The 18,368-nt window shown below is 31.2% G+C and overlaps 1 protein-coding gene across 3 annotated transcripts in view; it reads right to left on the bottom strand.

Annotated features, from left to right (window-relative positions):
- Positions 1 to 17,327, bottom strand: part of LOC149786174 (uncharacterized) — a 46,452-nt gene extending 29,125 nt beyond the window's left edge. Inside the window, exons 1-4 of one of the 3 annotated variants that reach the window (XM_089976529.1) lie at positions 17,270 to 17,327; positions 16,382 to 16,721; positions 13,789 to 13,948; positions 12,329 to 12,499 (exon numbers count right to left, since the gene is read on the bottom strand). In XM_089976529.1, coding sequence (XP_089832655.1) covers positions 12,329 to 12,499; positions 13,789 to 13,948; positions 16,382 to 16,695 — 645 coding nt within the window. In that variant the 5' untranslated portion in view covers positions 16,696 to 16,721; positions 17,270 to 17,327. Of the gene's footprint in view, positions 1 to 12,328; positions 12,500 to 13,011; positions 13,051 to 13,788; positions 13,949 to 16,381; positions 16,722 to 17,269 lie in introns of those variants that run through there. The other 2 variants (XM_089976530.1, XM_089976531.1) reach the window with 2 other exon arrangements.
- Between the last annotated feature and the right edge of the window lie 1,041 nt (positions 17,328 to 18,368).

Genomic DNA, 18,368 nt, shown 5'->3' with positions numbered 1-18,368 from the left:
ATATGCCAACAGTCTTTGTTGGATCACAATAATACAATCAAGAATATATCCTTATTTGAAATTTCACTATAAATCCAAGTCTCTATTTCCAAGAATGCTATTTTTGAGCACTTTATATTCCCAAGAGACTAATCATTCGAATTAAATAATTTGAATAAATTAATCCCAAGCCAAATGAAACACTGAACGCAACCATAATGCAACTGATTTCTGCTCAAATCTTACACCGCGAAGAAATAATTTCTAGATAAACAAGATTGTTTAGTACCCTACTTGACCCCTGGTCACAATTAATATTTTCTACAAAAAACTATTGAGTAACGAAATATTTCACTCTGGTAGGTTCCAAATGTTAACTAGATAATAAAAAAGATCATAGTTAGAAGGTCTGTTTCTAAAGTTATATCATAAAATGTCCTAAACAACAGGTAGACCCGGCATTTCATGTAGAATTTCTAATATTCTTGACTCAGATTGAGATAAAAATATTGTTTACTAAACCAAAATCGCTGATTCAGGTCAGGTAGAAAAAGAACTTGATTTTGGATAAGGTCAGATCTAAAATACAATTATCCATAGCGTATAGTGACAGAAGAAAACTAACAAACAATGCAAATTAAATATAGATAACAAGCCACTCTCTCTTCGACTTTCCCAAAAGGAACTCGCGCTATGCTTAAAGTCATAGTAATATCACCATAGAGGAGCAACAATACATAGGCAATGCAAACGAATCATTGTTGTCCCCTACCAATCCTGCGGTTGAGGAAGAGGACGGGGTAGTGGTGCAGCTCACACGTATATCTTCGCCTCCTAGGGATTCACAGGCAACAGTTGAGATTGGAGGATGCAAGCAGATGAACATCAATCACTGGAGCTACCCTGTGCATCCTAACAAAACCTAAGAACACTGAAGGTTAATTGATATGTCTGCATTGGAAAAATAGCCAAAAGTACTGCCCTAGGGGGTGGGGTTCAATGGCTCAATCGCTATCACAATGACAAGGTGGTATTCAGCGAAACGTCCTCAGCGATGACTTTTCGTTTGCTATGTAAGGCCTTGTATCACTTGTCTCGCCGGTAGAAGAAACAGAGTTATATTCGAAACATATGCATTCTTCTGCATCACTGTTATCGACCAGAAACAGATGTAGAACCTGCGAACAAATGATTTGGCATGTGTGACACTTGGTGGGTTTGCTTGCTGATGTGTTGAGGACCTTGTTATTCCCAGATCTGGTGACATCAGATAAACGAACGCCTTCTTTTGACATCATCTCCATCTTACCAGTACACCACGATAACATGTTAGATGTGCATCTTCACATGGGAGCCAACCCACCCAATCCTCTAGGTCAATTAAAGCTTCATATCACGCTGTTTAAAGCGGAATTATAACCTCGCCTTACACAAAAGTCCAACACAAACAAGAATTTCGCCTGAAATAGATCTGCGAGGCAGAAGCCAACTTACTGTCAGAGGTTGAATAGCGGTGCAAGCGCGCAGTAAACACGGTGGATAGTGTTGACACCACACTGACGGTTGTTCCTCTGGGCACCAGTGTGACGGGGATTGAAATATTTTCAACTATCACTTCTACTCCCAATGTGATTACTCTTGAGAATCACCGTTTTAAGCTTTCCTTGAGGCGTTGCAGCTGGTATTGTTTTCATCCAGTGACTATCCACGAAAGCCAACAACCATGATGAAATCTTCATCTTGCCCGAAACAAAGCTAACCGCAATCAGAGACCACATATCTTTAGTGCTACGCGACAAAACCATCTCCATTTGTGTCTTTTTTAAAATTAGGAAGAATGATAGCGCCTCACACACCATCCCCTCATCCGATATGACCTGCAGATCTGCAATTGCAAGTCGTAATCAACCAATGCCACTATCGACATTTGATGGAACAGCCATTTGATGAGCTAATTCCAAACACTACTACAACCAAAACCATGGTCAAAGTCGCCAAATGCATAAAAGGTATATAGAAAAACGCAATGACGGCCTTTCTATATCCTTGTCTATACTCTTAGCAAAGTGAATAAAATACACCCAGCTCTTGCATAGCTATGCAGTGTGCTCACGTCAGGAAGAATTAGCAAAATCAATCTCGGATTGCTTGCTTGCTTGAATCAGGCCCTACCGAGCCCATTGCGTATATGCCTTGAGAAACGTGCGAGAATTTGGCACAACTTTGTACCGCGCCCTACCTATGAAACTAGACGAGTGCTTTTAATCAGTTTTAAAAATGATTTGTTAAACTCCCTCTCCTAACACATGTTTGTGGAGCCTAAATAGGTTTGAATGATATGCTAAGACAACCTCTTCAATGACATGTTCATGGTGTTTTTAATAGGTTTGAATGATATGCTTAAATAACTTCTCTGGTGATATATTTACAGTGTTTAAATGGGTTTTAATGACACGCTTAAACAGACTCCCGGTGATACGTTTACAATATTTAAATGGGTTTTAATGACATTCTTAAACAGACTTTCGTGACATGATTACAATATGAAAATGGGATTTTAATATATGCTAAAACAACCTCTCCAGCGAGACTTTCTAGTACTTTAATGTTGTTTTAATGGCATGTTTTAATAGCCTCTCCAACTATGTTGATACAAATGGATTCAAAATATAGCTAATATAAATAGATTCAAAATATAGTTCAAATAACAGATTTCATGTATAGTTAATTTAAATTATATAATATAGTAATTGAAATTGCTTATAATAATATAATTAAATTCATATATATATATATATATATATATATATATATATATATATATATATATAAGAATTTTAAGTTCTATAATATTGTAATTGAAATTGTCCATGTTAGCTATGATCAAAGTTCAATTTAACGGAATAGGTACCCTTTAGTAGATAATTAAATATTATTAATACAAAATACAACAAAGCAGCCATTTCTTTATTAATCAAACTCAAATTTAAATATAATGTATTATAGAAAGACATTCAAATAATATTTATAAAATGTAGATGTCAATTGGTCTTCTATAGCACTGATTTTCTAAATTTAATTTAAGATTTGTTTTTATTACATTTTATTTAATTCCTCTTACTTCTATGGTAAGCAAAATAATCGTAGAAGATAAATGTGTATTAGATTATCATTTATTGCCATAGCCATCTTTTCTGATGTATTTTATGTATTCAGAGGTGACATATGCTTAATCATTTTACAAAAATGCATAATCATTCTTTGTAAATGCAAACTTTGTTCATCATATTACTTAAATGCATACTTTGATCATCCTTTTTTGTAAATGCAAACATTGTTCATCATTTTACATAAATGCATACTTTGTTCATGATTTTTTTAAATGTAAATTTTTGTTAATCATTTTATATAAATCCATACTTTGTTAATCATTTTATATAAATCCATACTTTGCTAATCATTTTATATCCATACTTTCTTAATCATTTTATATAAATGCATACTTTGTTAATGATTTTATAAATTCATACTTTGTAAATCATTTTATATAAATGCATACTTTGTTAATCACTGTTTATAAATCCATACCTTGTTAATCATTTTATATAAATCCATACTTTGTTAATCATTTTATATGCATACTTTGCTAATCATTTTATATAAATGCATACTTTGTTAATCATTTTATATCAATTCATACTTTGTTAATCATTTTATATAAATTCATACAATGTTAATCATTTTATATCCATAATTTGCTAATCATTTTATATAAACGCATACATTGTTAATCATTTTATATAAATATATACTTTGTTCATCATTTTATATAAATCCATACTTTGCTAATCATTTATATCCATACTTTGTTATTCATTTTATATCCATACTTTGTTAATCATTTTATATAAATTCATATTTTGCTAATCATTTTATATAAATCCATACTTTGTTAATCACTTTATATCAATCCATACTTTGTTAATCATTTTATATCCATACTTTGCTAATCATTTTATATAAATGCATACATTGTTAATCATGTAATAGAAATGCATACTTTGTTAATCATTTTATATAAATGCATACTTTGTTAATCATTTTATATAAATGCATACGTTGTTAATCATTTTATATAAATTCATACTTTGTTAATCATTTTATATAAATGCATACCTTGTTAATCATTTCATATAAATGCATAATTTGTTAATCATTCCTTGTAAATGCAAACTTTGTTCATCATTTTACTTAAATGCATACTTTGTTCATCTTTTTTTGTAAATGCAAACTTTGTTCACCATTTTACATAAATGCACACTTTGTTCATGATTTTTGTAACTGCATATTTTGTTAATCATTTTATATAAATCCATACTTTGTTAATCATTTTACATAAATCCATACTTTGCTAATCGTTTTATATCCATACTTTGTAATTCATTTTATATCCATACCTTCTTAATCATTTTATATAAATGCATACTTTGTTAATCATTTTATATAAATGCATACTTTATTAATCATTTTATATAAATTCATACTTTGCTAATCATTCTATATAAATACATGCTTTATTAATCATTTTATATAAATTCATACCTTGTTAATCATTTTATATAAATGCATACTTTGTTAATCATTTTATATAAACGCATACTTTGTTGATCATTTTATATAAATGCATACTTTGTTAATCATTTTATATAAATTCATACTTTGTTAATCATTTTATATAAATTCATACTTTGTTAATCATTTTATATAAATGCATACTTTATTAATCATTTTATATACATTCATACCTTTCTAATCATTCTATATAAATGCATACTTTGTTAATCGTTTTATATATAAGTTCATACTTTTCTAATCATTTTATATAAATCCATACTTTGTTAATCATGTTATATAAATCCATACTTTGTTAATCATTTTATATTAATGCATACCTTGTTAATCATTTTATATAAATTCATACCTTGTTAATCACTTTATATAATTCATACTTTGTTAATTATTTGATGTCCATACTTTGCTAATCATTTTATATAAATGCATACTTTGTTAATAATGTTATATAAATCCATACTTTGTTAATCATTTTATATTAATGCATACTTTTTTAATCATTTTATATAAATCCATACTTTTTAATCATTTTATATAAATCCATACTTTGTTAATTATTTTATATAAATTCATACTTTGCTAATCATTTTATATCCATACTTTGCTATTCATTTTATATCCATACTTTGTTAATCATTTTATATAAATGCATACTTTGTTAACCATTTTTTTTATAAATCTATACTTTGTTAATCATTTTATATAAATGCATACTTTGTTAATCATTTTATATCAATCCATACTTTTTTGATCATTTTATATAAATTCATACTTTGCTAATCATTTTATACAAATGCATTCTTTTGTTAATCATTTTATATAAATATATACTTTGTTCATCATTTTATATAAATCCATACCTTTTTAATCATTTTATATAAATCCATACTTTGTTAAACATTTCATATAAATGCATACTTTATTAATCATTTTATATAAATTCATACTTTGTTTATCATTTTATATAAATGCATACTTTGTTAATCATTTTATATAAATATATACTTTGTTCATTTTATATAAATCCATACTTTTTTAATCATTTTATATAAATGCATACTTTGTTAATCATTTTATATAAGTCCATACTTTGTTAATCATTTTATATAAATCCATACTTTGCTAATCGTTTTATATCCATACTTTGTTATTCATTTTATATCCATACTTTGTTAATCATTTTATATAAATGCATACTTTGCTAATCATTTTATATAAATGCATACTTTGCCAATCATTTTATATCAATTCATACATTGCTAATCATTTTATATAAATCCATACTTTGTTAATCATTTTATATAAATCCATACTTTGTTAATCATTTTATATCCATACTTTGCTAATCATTTTATATATATGCATAGTTTGTTAATCATTTTATATAAATGCATACTTTGTTAATCATTTTATATCCATACTTTGCTAATCATTTTATATAAATTCATATTTTGTTAATCATTTTATATAACTTCATACTTTTTTAATCATTTTATATAAATATATACTTTGTTAATCACTTTATATAAATGCATACTTTGCTAATCATTTTATATAAATTCATACTTTGTTAATCATTTTATATAAATTCATACTTTGATCATTTTATATAAATTCATACTTTGTTAATCATTTAATATAAATGCATTCTTTGTTAATCATTTTATATAAATCCATACTCTGTTAATCATTTTATATAAATGCATACTTTGTTAATCATTTCATATAAATCCATACTTTGTTAATCATTTATATAAATGCATACTTTGCGAATCATTTTATATAAATTCAGACTTTGCTAATCATTCTATATAAATGCATACTTTGTTAATCATTTTATATATAAGTTCATAATTTGCTAATCAATTTATATAAATCCATACTTTTTTAATCATTTTATATAAATCCATATTTTTTTTAATCATTTCATATTAATGCATACTTTGTTAATCATTTCATGTAACTTCATACTTTGTTAATCATTTTTTATAAATTCATATTTTATTAATTATTTTATATCCATACTTTGATAATCATTTTATATAAATGCATACTTTGTTAATCATTTTATATAAATATATACTTTGTTCATCATTTTATAAAATCCATACTTTTTTAATCATTTTATATAAATCCATACTTTGTTAATTATTTTATATAAATCCATACCTTGCTAATCATTTTATATCCATACTTTGTTATTCATTTTATATCCATACTTTGCTCTTCGTTTTATATAAATGCATACTTTGTTAATCATTTTATATAAGTTCATACTTTGTTAATCATTTTATATAAATGCATACTTTGTTAACCATTTTTTATAAATCTATACTTTGTTAATCATTTTATATAAATGCATACTTTGTGAATCATTTTATATCAATCCATACTTTTTCATCATTTTATATAAATTCATACCTTGCTAATCATTTTATACAAATGTATACTTTGTTAATCATTTTATATAAATATATACTTTGTTCATCATTTTATATAAATCCATACTTTTTTAATCATTTTATATAAATCCATACTTTGTTAATGATTTCGTATAAAGGCATACTTTGTTAATCATTTATATAAATTCATACTTTGTTAATCATTTTATATAAATGCATACTTTGTTAATCATTTTGTATAAATATATACTTTGTTCATAATTTTATATAAATCCATACTTTTTTAATCATTTTATATAAATACATACTTTGTTAATCATTTTATATAAATCCGTACTTTGTTAATCATTTTATATAAATTCATGCTTTGTTAATCATTTTATATCCATACTTTGTTATTCATTTTATATCCATACTTTGTTATTCATTTTATGTCCATTATTTGCGAATCATTTTATATAAATTCATACGTTGTTAATCATTTTATATAAATTCATACATTGCTAATCATTTTATATAAATCCATACGTTGTTAATCTTTTTATATAATTCCATACTTTGTTAATCATTTTATATCCATACTTTGCTAATCATTTTATATAAATCCATACTTTGTTAATCATTTTATATAAATCCATACTTTGTTAATCATTTTATATCCATACTTTGCTAATCATTTTATATAAATTCATACTTTGTTAATCATTTTATATAAATTCATACTTTGTTAATCATTTTATATAAATATATGCTTTGTTAATCATTTTATATAAATTCATACTTTGCTAATCATTTTATATAAATACATACTTTGTTAATCATTTTATATCAATCCATACTTTGATTATTTTATATAAATCCATACTTTGTTAATCATTTCATATAAATGCATTCTTTGTTAATCATTTTATATAAATCCATACTTTGTTAATCATTTTATATAAATGCATACTTTGTTAATCATTTTATATAAGTGCACACTTTGTGAATCATTTTATATAAATCCATACTTTGTTAATCATTTTATATAAGTGCATACTTTGTGAATCATTTTATATACATCCATACTTTGTTAATCATTTTATATAAATCCATACTTTGTTAATCATTTTATATAAATTCATACTTTGTTAATCATTTTATATAAATGCATACTTTGTGAATCATTTTATATAAATGCATACTTTGTTAATCATTTTATATAAATCCATACTTTGTGAATCATTTTATGTAAATGCATACTTTGTTCATCATTTTATATAAATGCATATTTTATTCAGCCTTTTTTATAAATGTATATTTTGTTCATACTTTTTTGTAAATGCAGATTTTCTTGATAATTTTATGTAAATACATACTTTGCTAATCATTTTATATAGATTCATACTTTATTAATCATTTTATATAAATTCATACTTTGTAACCATTTTATATAAATATATACTTTGTTAATCATTTTATATAAATTCATACTTTGCTAATCATTTTATATAAATACATACTTTGTTAATCATTTTGTATAAATCCATACTTTGATCATTTTATATATATCCATACTTTGTTAATCATTTCATATAAATGCATTCTTTGTTAATCATTTTATATAAATCCATACTTTGTTAATCATTTTATATAAAAGTATACTTTGTTAATCATTTTATATAAATCCATACTTTGTTAATCATTTTATATAAATGCATACTTTGTTAATCATTTTATATAAGTGCATACTTTGTGAATCATTTTATATAAATCCATACTTTGTTAATTATTTTATATAAGTGCATACTTTGTGAATCATTTTATATAAATCCATACTTTGTGAATCATTTTATATAAATCCATACTTTGTTAATCAGTTTGTATAAATTCATACTTTGTTAATCAATTTATATAAATGCATAATTTGTTCATCATTTTATGTAAATGCATATTTTGTTAATATTTCGTTGTAAATATATACTTTGTTAATCTTTCGATGTAAATCCATACTATGGTGTTTGCTTTCTATATTGCATTTCTAGTTGTTAAAATAATGATTTAGCACATGATTTAATTCCTCTTCAGCAGCTGAATTTTTTTGGAGTTACGTCCCTTTATAACGCTTGCTCTTTTAAATTTCTTCAATTATTTTAAAAAATATTAAAACTAAACATGGCAAATATTGAACGCACACGCGGTTTTTCGTTACCTTCTACGTATGTGTAGAGCAAGGAACCTCGCTCATTCAAGGAAAAAATTAATTTTCCAAGAACCGGAAAAGGACAGTGTGCATGCTGTTCTTTTCTTTTTATTCGTTTCCTTCACGTTGAAAATGTTAGAGACTCCTTGTCGATAATCAGTTTAGAAATTATAAATTGATACAATGACTATGTGTTGTGCATTTTTTACACCCTTCAAACCTTTCTTTTTAAAATTGGCAGGGGGTGGGTCGGCGGGATACATGCTACCTGGAGGGTAAGCAAATACTATAAAGAAATTGTAGCAGGTCGATCCTAAATGTCATATATTTGTTATACGGTAATTTGTATGCATATTATTTAGCAATCAAAGCTAAGAACTTTAGTTACATATGTGATCATGTTACGTGATACAGAACAGAATCTGTTTTTTAAAAAAAGACACATCTAGATTCGCCAGTAATATGCAATTATCTCCACGTACTGACCTCTAGATTGACCAGTATTGTGGCAATTATTTATATGACAGAACTCTAGATTCATCGGTAATATGCAATTATCTCTACGTACAGACCTCTTGATTCAACGTATTATGGCAATTATCTGGATGTTCAGACCTCTGCATTCGCCAGTATTATGGCAATTATCTGTATGTACAGCACATCTTGGTTCATCAGTAACATGGCAGTTGTCTCTATGCACAGCACATTTAGACTCATCAGCATTATGGCAATCGTCTGTATGTACAGTACCCCTAGATTCACCAATAATATGACCATCATCTATATTTACAGAAAGTAGAGTACTAACCGGGGATGGATGGGCGCCAGAGATTTTGGGGCGTTAAAACAGCTGATAAAGAGCGGGAAACACCACCAAATGGCATTAAATTGCAGGACAATCGTGGGGGGGGGGCTAAAGAGAGGGTACTAATCCCCACCATGAACTTTCCCACGGATTCGGCCCTTCGGGTCTCGTATTCTGGTCCTTTGGGGCCTCATAGTCGCCCTGGGCACCATTTACTCCAGTGGCCCAGGTGCCATTTATCCTTGGTAAGCCACTGTACACAGACTTCTAGATTTTCCAGTAATATGCAATTATTTATATGCACAGCACCTCTAGATTTATCCACAGCACCTCTAGACTCACCAGTAATATGACAATTATTGCTACGTACAACGCTTCTAGATTCACCAGTAATATGGCAATTATCTATATGTACAGCACCTGTAGACTCACCGGTAATGTGGGAATTATTCCTACGTACAACACTTATAAATTCACCAGTAATATTGCAATTATCTATATGTACAGCACCTGTATATTCACCAGTAATATGGCAATTATCTCTATGTATACCACTTGTAGACTCAGCAGTAATACTGCAATTATCTCTATTTACAACACTTATAGATTCACCAATTATATGACAGTTATCTCTATGTACAACGCTTCTCGATTCACCAGTAATATGGCAATTATCTCTAAGTACAGCACCTGTAGATTCACCAGTAATATGCGGATATCTCTAGCGTTATCACAAATATGGTAAAAGATGCATTTTTAAATTTAGTTTTATCATAATCAGTGATTATCGTTCTTGTTAGCTGTCTTGAAAATATCCCTGATATTTGTTTTCCATTTCTACGCTTAAACTCATAAGAAATATTTTATTTACTCCAATCTGACCCTACTTACTTTACCAAATGGCCATCACATCTGATAAGAAAATATTAAGAACTACATGTGAGCTGCTCAGCAATTTGTTTTGTAATTTTAAGGCTTTTAAAAACTGGTTTAGTAGCATTAAATCGGTCGTATTATTTCCATAAAATATGAAGAAATAATTTCTACTTTATCAACTTTCTTATTTAATGTTTCAAAATCAGTGTATATTAAAAATTAGAATTGCGCAGTATTATCCGTATACTGGTTTACCGCTGTATTTTATCCGGTGGTAGATACCACGGTACTTCCTCACTGCGCCGGTACTTCGCTAATTGCGGTCAATAAGGAATGTACGGAAATTCCAGAGCAATCTTGTTATAAATTTAATGATAGTAGCAGCATGTTTTCATTTGATTGAAGTAACAAAACAATTAAAACAGTTATTTTTAAAAAAAATAATTATATTTGGCACAATTAAATTTGAATATTACAAATATAATTATATTTATGAACCTTTAATCACATATTGGACACGTGTTATATTAATAGAGTAGTTAGTACATTGTAATCTTCAGTGTCAACACTTCCTATTTTTATCAACAAACTCTCCAATGTCGGTACAATGACTTTCCTAGGATGTCTGCTATAGCGTAAGCTTAATCATTCTACTTAAGTTACAGATTTTAGATCACAACTTATACAACACTTCAAATAATATGAAATATATTTACTGTAAGGTACTGAAAATGTAATTTTCGGGGGGGGGGTGCGATTTTCTTTTGACCTGAGATATTTTATTTTTTTTTAATCTTAATATAGTTTTCTTCAAAATGATAAAATATATACGGTCTGGTGGGTTTGGGGGCTGTAAATCAAAGAAAGCTTTTTCTTAAAGCTATTGATAGCCGGATTTTTCTTTTGAAGTGTCTGGCCCATCTCTCAGGACATTAAATTGTTGATCACTAATACAATTTAAGTATACGTTAGTACGTAACACGGTATGTTCACAAATATCGCTGTATACCGCGCTACAAAATTATTCTTGGCACCCATCTGTATTACAAATGGCACCTTAATCTTCATTTTATAATTGTTGTACATTAAAATAGTTTTGCCTTTCACATGTCATACACTTTGTACTTCTAAGTCAAGCCCGTGGCAATCTGTGTCAAGCCTCTGGCTATCAACACACTTTTTTTCTAAGAGTTAGCCACTATAAAACTATGCAGGTATCTTCTACATGCATATTTATATGCTCATATTTACTGTAATTATATACAACTTTCGAAATAGTTTTCATTCATTCCTAATGATGGTGCTCATTTGCATTTATTAATAACACATGACGTTATAATAAAAATGTGATCAATGAATATAGTCTCAAGCGATACGTTACGTTATATAGCAAGCACGAAAAGATTTAACTTTTGTAAACTTGGGTAGTGAATAATCTATAGATACAATTACCTGAGCATCAAAAGTGAAGCGTGATGCCGGTATGTTCTCTGGTCCCCCGTGAACATCAAAGTGTTTACATCCAGCATTTGCCCGCAGGTAGCGTGGGTGATCCCCTTGTAACCCCTGAACAAAACTGGCGGCGTAAGTTCCACTTAGGTAAGGATCCTCTCCGTATGTTTCCTGAATTAGAACACAGAAAGGCAAAACCAAACTATGTTGACAAAACATCATTGTCTGACATCCTTTAACTTCTTTTTAGCGAGCGTAATTAACGTAATTAGTCATTTCTCATGTAAATACCAATCGTGAACGGTTTACTGTGTATCAACAATTCCCAGAGATGCTTGGTAATATAAAACACTTAAACTTTGCCATGAAGCTCTGACTTTTCTTCTATATTTCGGACAAGATTAGCGTGTACAGTAAATCGTGTGTGATTTATATGTAGTTATAAAATTATACGCACATATTTTGTTTTCAGATATTTCAAGCCAGCGTTAAGAAACCTTTCCCTGACAAAAATGAGGTAATTCGGAAAAGTTGAACTCTTAAATATTTGCCATTTGTTTTACCCAGTTTCTATACAAAAAAATAGTGTCTCGTGATGTTTACCTGGTGTCTGCCCCAAAGAGGGTGTCTTGTAATGTTTTACCCGGTTTCTACCCTAAAGAAGGTGTCTCATGATTTTGTACCTGGTTTCTGCCCCAAAGAGGGTGTCTCATAATGTTTTACCTGGTTTTTACCCCAAAGAGGGTGTCTCATGATGTTTTACCTTGTGTGCCCCAAAGAGGGCGTCTCACAATGTTTTACCTGGTGTCTGCCCTAAAGTTGATGTCTCATAATGTTTTATCTGGTGTCTGTTCCAAAGAGGGTCTTATAATGTTACCTGTTGACTGTTGTCACAAAGAGGGTGTCTCGTAATATTTTACCTGGTTTCTGCCCCAAAGAGGGTGTCTGATGATGTTTTACCTGGTGTACCCCAAAGAACGAGTCTCACGATGTTTTACCTCGTGTGCCCCAAAGAAGGTGTCTCATGATGTTTTAGTTGGTGTGCCCCACAGAGGGAGGCTCATGTTTTACCTGGTGTGCCCCAAAGAGTGTGTCTCTTGAATGCTTTACCTGGTGTCTCCCCAAAAGTTGGTGTGTCATGATATTTTACCTGGTGTGTCCCTAAGAGGGTGTATCATGGTGTTTTACCTGGTGTCTATCCCAAAGAGGGTCTCATAATATTACCTGGTGTCTGCACGAAAGAGGGTGTCTCGTAATGTTTTACCTGGTGTCTGTCCCAAAGAGGGTCTCATAATATTACCTGGTGCCTGCCCCAAAGAGGGTGTATCGTAATGGTTTGCCTGGTTTTTGCATCAAAGAGGGTGTCTTGTGATATTTTACCTGGTGTCTGTCCCAAAGAAGGTGGCTCGTGATGTTTTACCTGGTTTTTACCCTAAAGATGGTGTCTCATGATGTTTTACCTGGTTTCTGCCCCAAAGAGGGTGTCTCATGATGTTTATAACGGGGCTGAAGCAACTGATGCCTTTATGATCACCATAGATGCCATGACTAGAGAAGTCTGTGTATTTAGCTCGAACCTCTATACCTGTAGCCTGGGCGACCTCAAATATAATTGATGGACTGAAGGAAAAAAAAACTTTCGTGTCATCGTAGAGGAAATACGAGGTTTTATGATGATAATGGATGTATGAGCAATAAGGGAAACTCAGTAAAAAGGATGATAGCGTTCGTGAGGCATTATGTTGTTTTCAAGTTCAATTTTTATTTAAAATTCTCCACAATATGGACAAATTTCCATTCAGAGTGAAACTGAGATATGTATCAATATGACTTTATGTTTCTGAAAAGTTATCAAATAACATGTAGCCTATAGTTACGACGATAGACTGATTAATGCCACTGCCCTGGCAAACGGGTATGCGTTTTAAGAAATGTCAAGTTATACGAGCTTTTTTCAATAATGCCCTGAGCCTCCCTTCCACCAATGCCCCCCCCCCCCCGTTGCATTGGATAAAATTACATGTTGAAGTAAACTATATATCGATGTAAACTGTCTAATACTTAGTCTTATATAGTCTGTAATAATTATACACATATCAAGGGCATTTTACGGGCTGCTCTCAGGGTGTATTTGTACATCTAAAAGCTCCCCACCCCAGTAGTAAGTGCCCAGTACCCCACCACCACCCCGCCAGTCCTTAATCTAGCGCTGCATGTGACACTGGTGTTTAGTCACCAGAAACACGCGCAACTCTTAGAAAATAAAAACGCAAATACACTAGTGTCCGTATAAAAAAAAAAGAAAATTAAACAAACAATCTGATAACTATACATAATGAAAGGGAATAAGCATTGCTAGCAGTGCATGTAAACAATCACACACCACCGTCATAGTTCAGATCCATTTTCTGCACAAATTACATACGAGTTATTTTTATATGGATAATATTGTGATTTATGTGTTTAATGCTTGTACGTGATATTGGTAACTAAATACCAATATCATATTGTCCAAAATAATTTGTAAAGGAGCACAAAAACGGTGTTAAAAGAAAGACCATGTCAATAATATATTTTTTTATATATTTCTTTATATTTAGATATGTTCGAATGTCCGTCCATCCTTTCTGACAAGTTTATTGACACTGTTGTACAAACCGTACTTTATTGGCACATTAAATTGGTGGAAAATTTCATTGCTCTACTTCTAAATGACCTGATTAGGTGTTCGTGCCACAAAAACAACTTCATCATTGTAATATTTTTTATTTTTAAAAAAAAAGGGTTTGAACATATACATTTTTTTGAAAACTTTGCTAGCACTATCGCACAAAAACCACTTGACGTTGACAAATTACATTTTGGTAGGCATGTTTGTAATCATGTGTAAAGTGTCTGTTTCGATTATTGTGCAAAAATAACATTACTTTTTAAGTTGCCGTTTAATAATTTCATAACTTGGACCTTCTTGGTGAAAAATGTTAGCACATTTACACAAAACCCACTTGACACGGACCACTGAAATTAGGTAGGAATGTTTGCATGCACATGTAGATGACATTGCAAACCATTAAAATAAATCTTTTAATTTATTACACATTTTCAGCTCTTTTGGATGGACTTCGACCATTCCTTTGCTACACTAGGGACATACGTAACATAAGCCTAGTTTGACTGTTTGAAGTTTGAAGATCACAAGTACGTAGCCGTGCGGGGCCCCGACTGGCCCAGTGGTCTAAAGCGCTCTCCGTCACAGATAACTGCCATCTCACCTCTGTCTGCGTGGGTTCGAGTCTCGGGCTCGGCCAATGTTGATATGTGAGAAAGCTTGCCGGTAGCTTCTCGTGGGTCGGTGGTTCTTTCCGGGGTTTTCCCGGGTTTTTCTTTTACCATTAATACTGGCCGCCATGTATAGCCTATATTGTGCTGAATAAATGGCGTTAAACCCTATAATAACAATAACAACGTAGCCGTGCCAAGGATCTATTTACACTATTGAGCCTCATAAAATAAATCCTCACATTTTTCAGGTAATAGACTTACTTCAATGAAGTTTCTTTAGCTTATGCTCATCACACTCAATATCTGAGAGGTGTAGTTTTGCATGAGTGAACCAAACCACATAAAATAGATCATCATATGAAAATAACAAAATAACAGTGGAGAATTAGACATTTTCGTATTCAATTCACTGGGGGAAACCCTGAATAGTAAATATAGAGGACTATGTTCAAAAACAACTTTACGTAAGCATGTACCATGTAAGTAGGGATGTGTATATATCAGCATGTACTATGTAAGTAGGGACGAGTATCTCTGTATGATAATATATTTGCTACAAGTTCGGTAGTGTATGTCTTGATAGGAAAACTGAATGTACAGTTGATGCAATCTGTATCCGTATGCGTCACGATAGTTACACAATATAAAACCCTTGTTTTCACAGTTTTGAGAAAACCATTTGATGTATGTATGTGCATAAGCAAGTGCGTACATAATGCGTTAATGATTGTCTGTTTGTTTGTTTGTCTGTCTGTATTAATGTATGTTTACCTGAACGACGCCGCCAGCCCCAAAGACTGGGGAAATGACGTAGCAGGCCCGGCCGAGGCGTCGCCCCTCAGACACTCCGTATTCCAAGAGTATGGTTTGATTCCTAATCTATTAATGGCTGGTGCAGGGCCACCCTGAGGTCCGGCCCCACCCTTAGACATCTGTACCATCAGCTCCTCCAGTGTGAGTCTTTTTACCAGGTCATCCACTCTGACATCCCAGGGGAGGGAGACATTCAGGAAGGGATAGTCACCCAGTATTCCCGGTAAAGAGCTAAACATCAACGCTATAGCTACTGAACACATGCTCCACATTTCTCTTGTTGTCACTTTGATCTACACTTAGAATCATAAATAGTACATTGTATATGCATAAATGAACTAGATTTCAAAAAAAATATAATGCTTTGTTTATAATTGCAACTGCAGTAAATCATAAGCGTTCATGTTACAAAAGCATTACACGTGACACTTTTACAAATACAGACGCTTCTTACGCCAAAGGTAGCCTTCTGTGCTCATATGTATGTTATTTGACGTGTACGTTTTTATCAGGCAAGTCAATGCAGTGGAACATATGTTTTCTTTAGACTGCTTTCATCGGAGCTGTTAAACTGTTTGCAATCAGTTTTAAGGCAACATGAAATTGAAAAGCATGATTTATGGGCAGTAACCCGATTATCATTTAGACACGTTAATAACGTTACACTTCGGTCAGAAAAAATACATAGAAGCTCACGGAAAATTAACAAGCACATAAATAAATATTTCGACATATGCATTACCTTATATATAAAACTTTATAAAACTCACAAGACGTGAATAATAATTAAGTTTCTAGGTCGCTGATTAGTGGCACGAACATGTAAAATGATTTTCTTTTTCTTACCTATATGTATCCTGGCCGGTGATCCTAAATAGTACTATCAACTATCAAAGAGGTTGTGGTTTTATAGTCATAAAGTCACGTGATCTAAGGCTAATTGTCACATGAAAAGTCGGAATGTATGCAAATTTTAAGACAACATATTGCAAGTAAAATGACAAGCATTAGAGTATTAGTAATTCAAATCAAAATAATAGAGATCAGACATGGTAATACATTTGCATTTTCTATTTACACATCACTCAATTTTGTAAAATTTAAAAAAATAGTTTTATCATTTATGTCTCCGACATTTCGTTTGTTTAAAAATGGTAATACTTTACAAATTATTTAGACATGACCCTTGGTAAAATTTAGTATGAGAAGTCAAATAGCGAAGGTCACATAAACAGGATTTAGGTCATGACCTTATATAGCAACTCTACATACCTACAAACACGATTTCTGAGTTACACAGATCCCCCGAAACAGTCGTGTTTTAGAAAAAAAGATTTTCAGAAATCTTTACAGAGAAAAGGAGGGACAAAGGTCTTACCATACACCAGGATATATACCCGTAATATATGGCCTGTATTATACAGAGGCGGCGTTAGGAGTACGCGGGGTCTAGGGCCGACCATGACCGCGCGGACTAGAGTACCGGTATCTCGATTTGTATGCTACTGCAAACACTGATTATGTCTAGGCTAGATCAGCTTTCGCGATTTGCGTGCATTACGTGCGGCTTGCATCAGCGTTTCCAATTTACCGGAGAATATAGTTTGACAAACTCATGAGGACGACCTTAGGCCTGAAGCACGGGGCCCCCTCAAGAGCGGGGCCTGGAGCGGTCGCCCCATTTGCCAACCCCAAACACCGGTCCTGCCTGTATAAGAGTTAGACAGTCGTGTATAATGCTCATCAAAAATTATCACCTCGGCGCATAAGATACATTTGAGTGTCACAGAGGTGATATAAAGGGAAGCGGCCAGATGGAAACCATCTTCACGAACCCAGGGTAGTCGATCCACTTTTAAACCTAGATTAAATGACGTAATTTGAAATTGTTCCATGAAGGAATCGAGTAAATTATTCCTCTCTAATGGGTATCATCCTCCATTGC

The sequence above is a fragment of the Sinohyriopsis cumingii genome, chromosome 12 (assembly GCF_028554795.1).
Source record: "Sinohyriopsis cumingii isolate HCF-2022 chromosome 12, ASM2855479v2, whole genome shotgun sequence".
Lineage (NCBI taxonomy): Eukaryota > Metazoa > Mollusca > Bivalvia > Unionida > Unionidae > Sinohyriopsis > Sinohyriopsis cumingii.
This window is presented reverse-complemented; position numbering and strand designations above follow the sequence as displayed.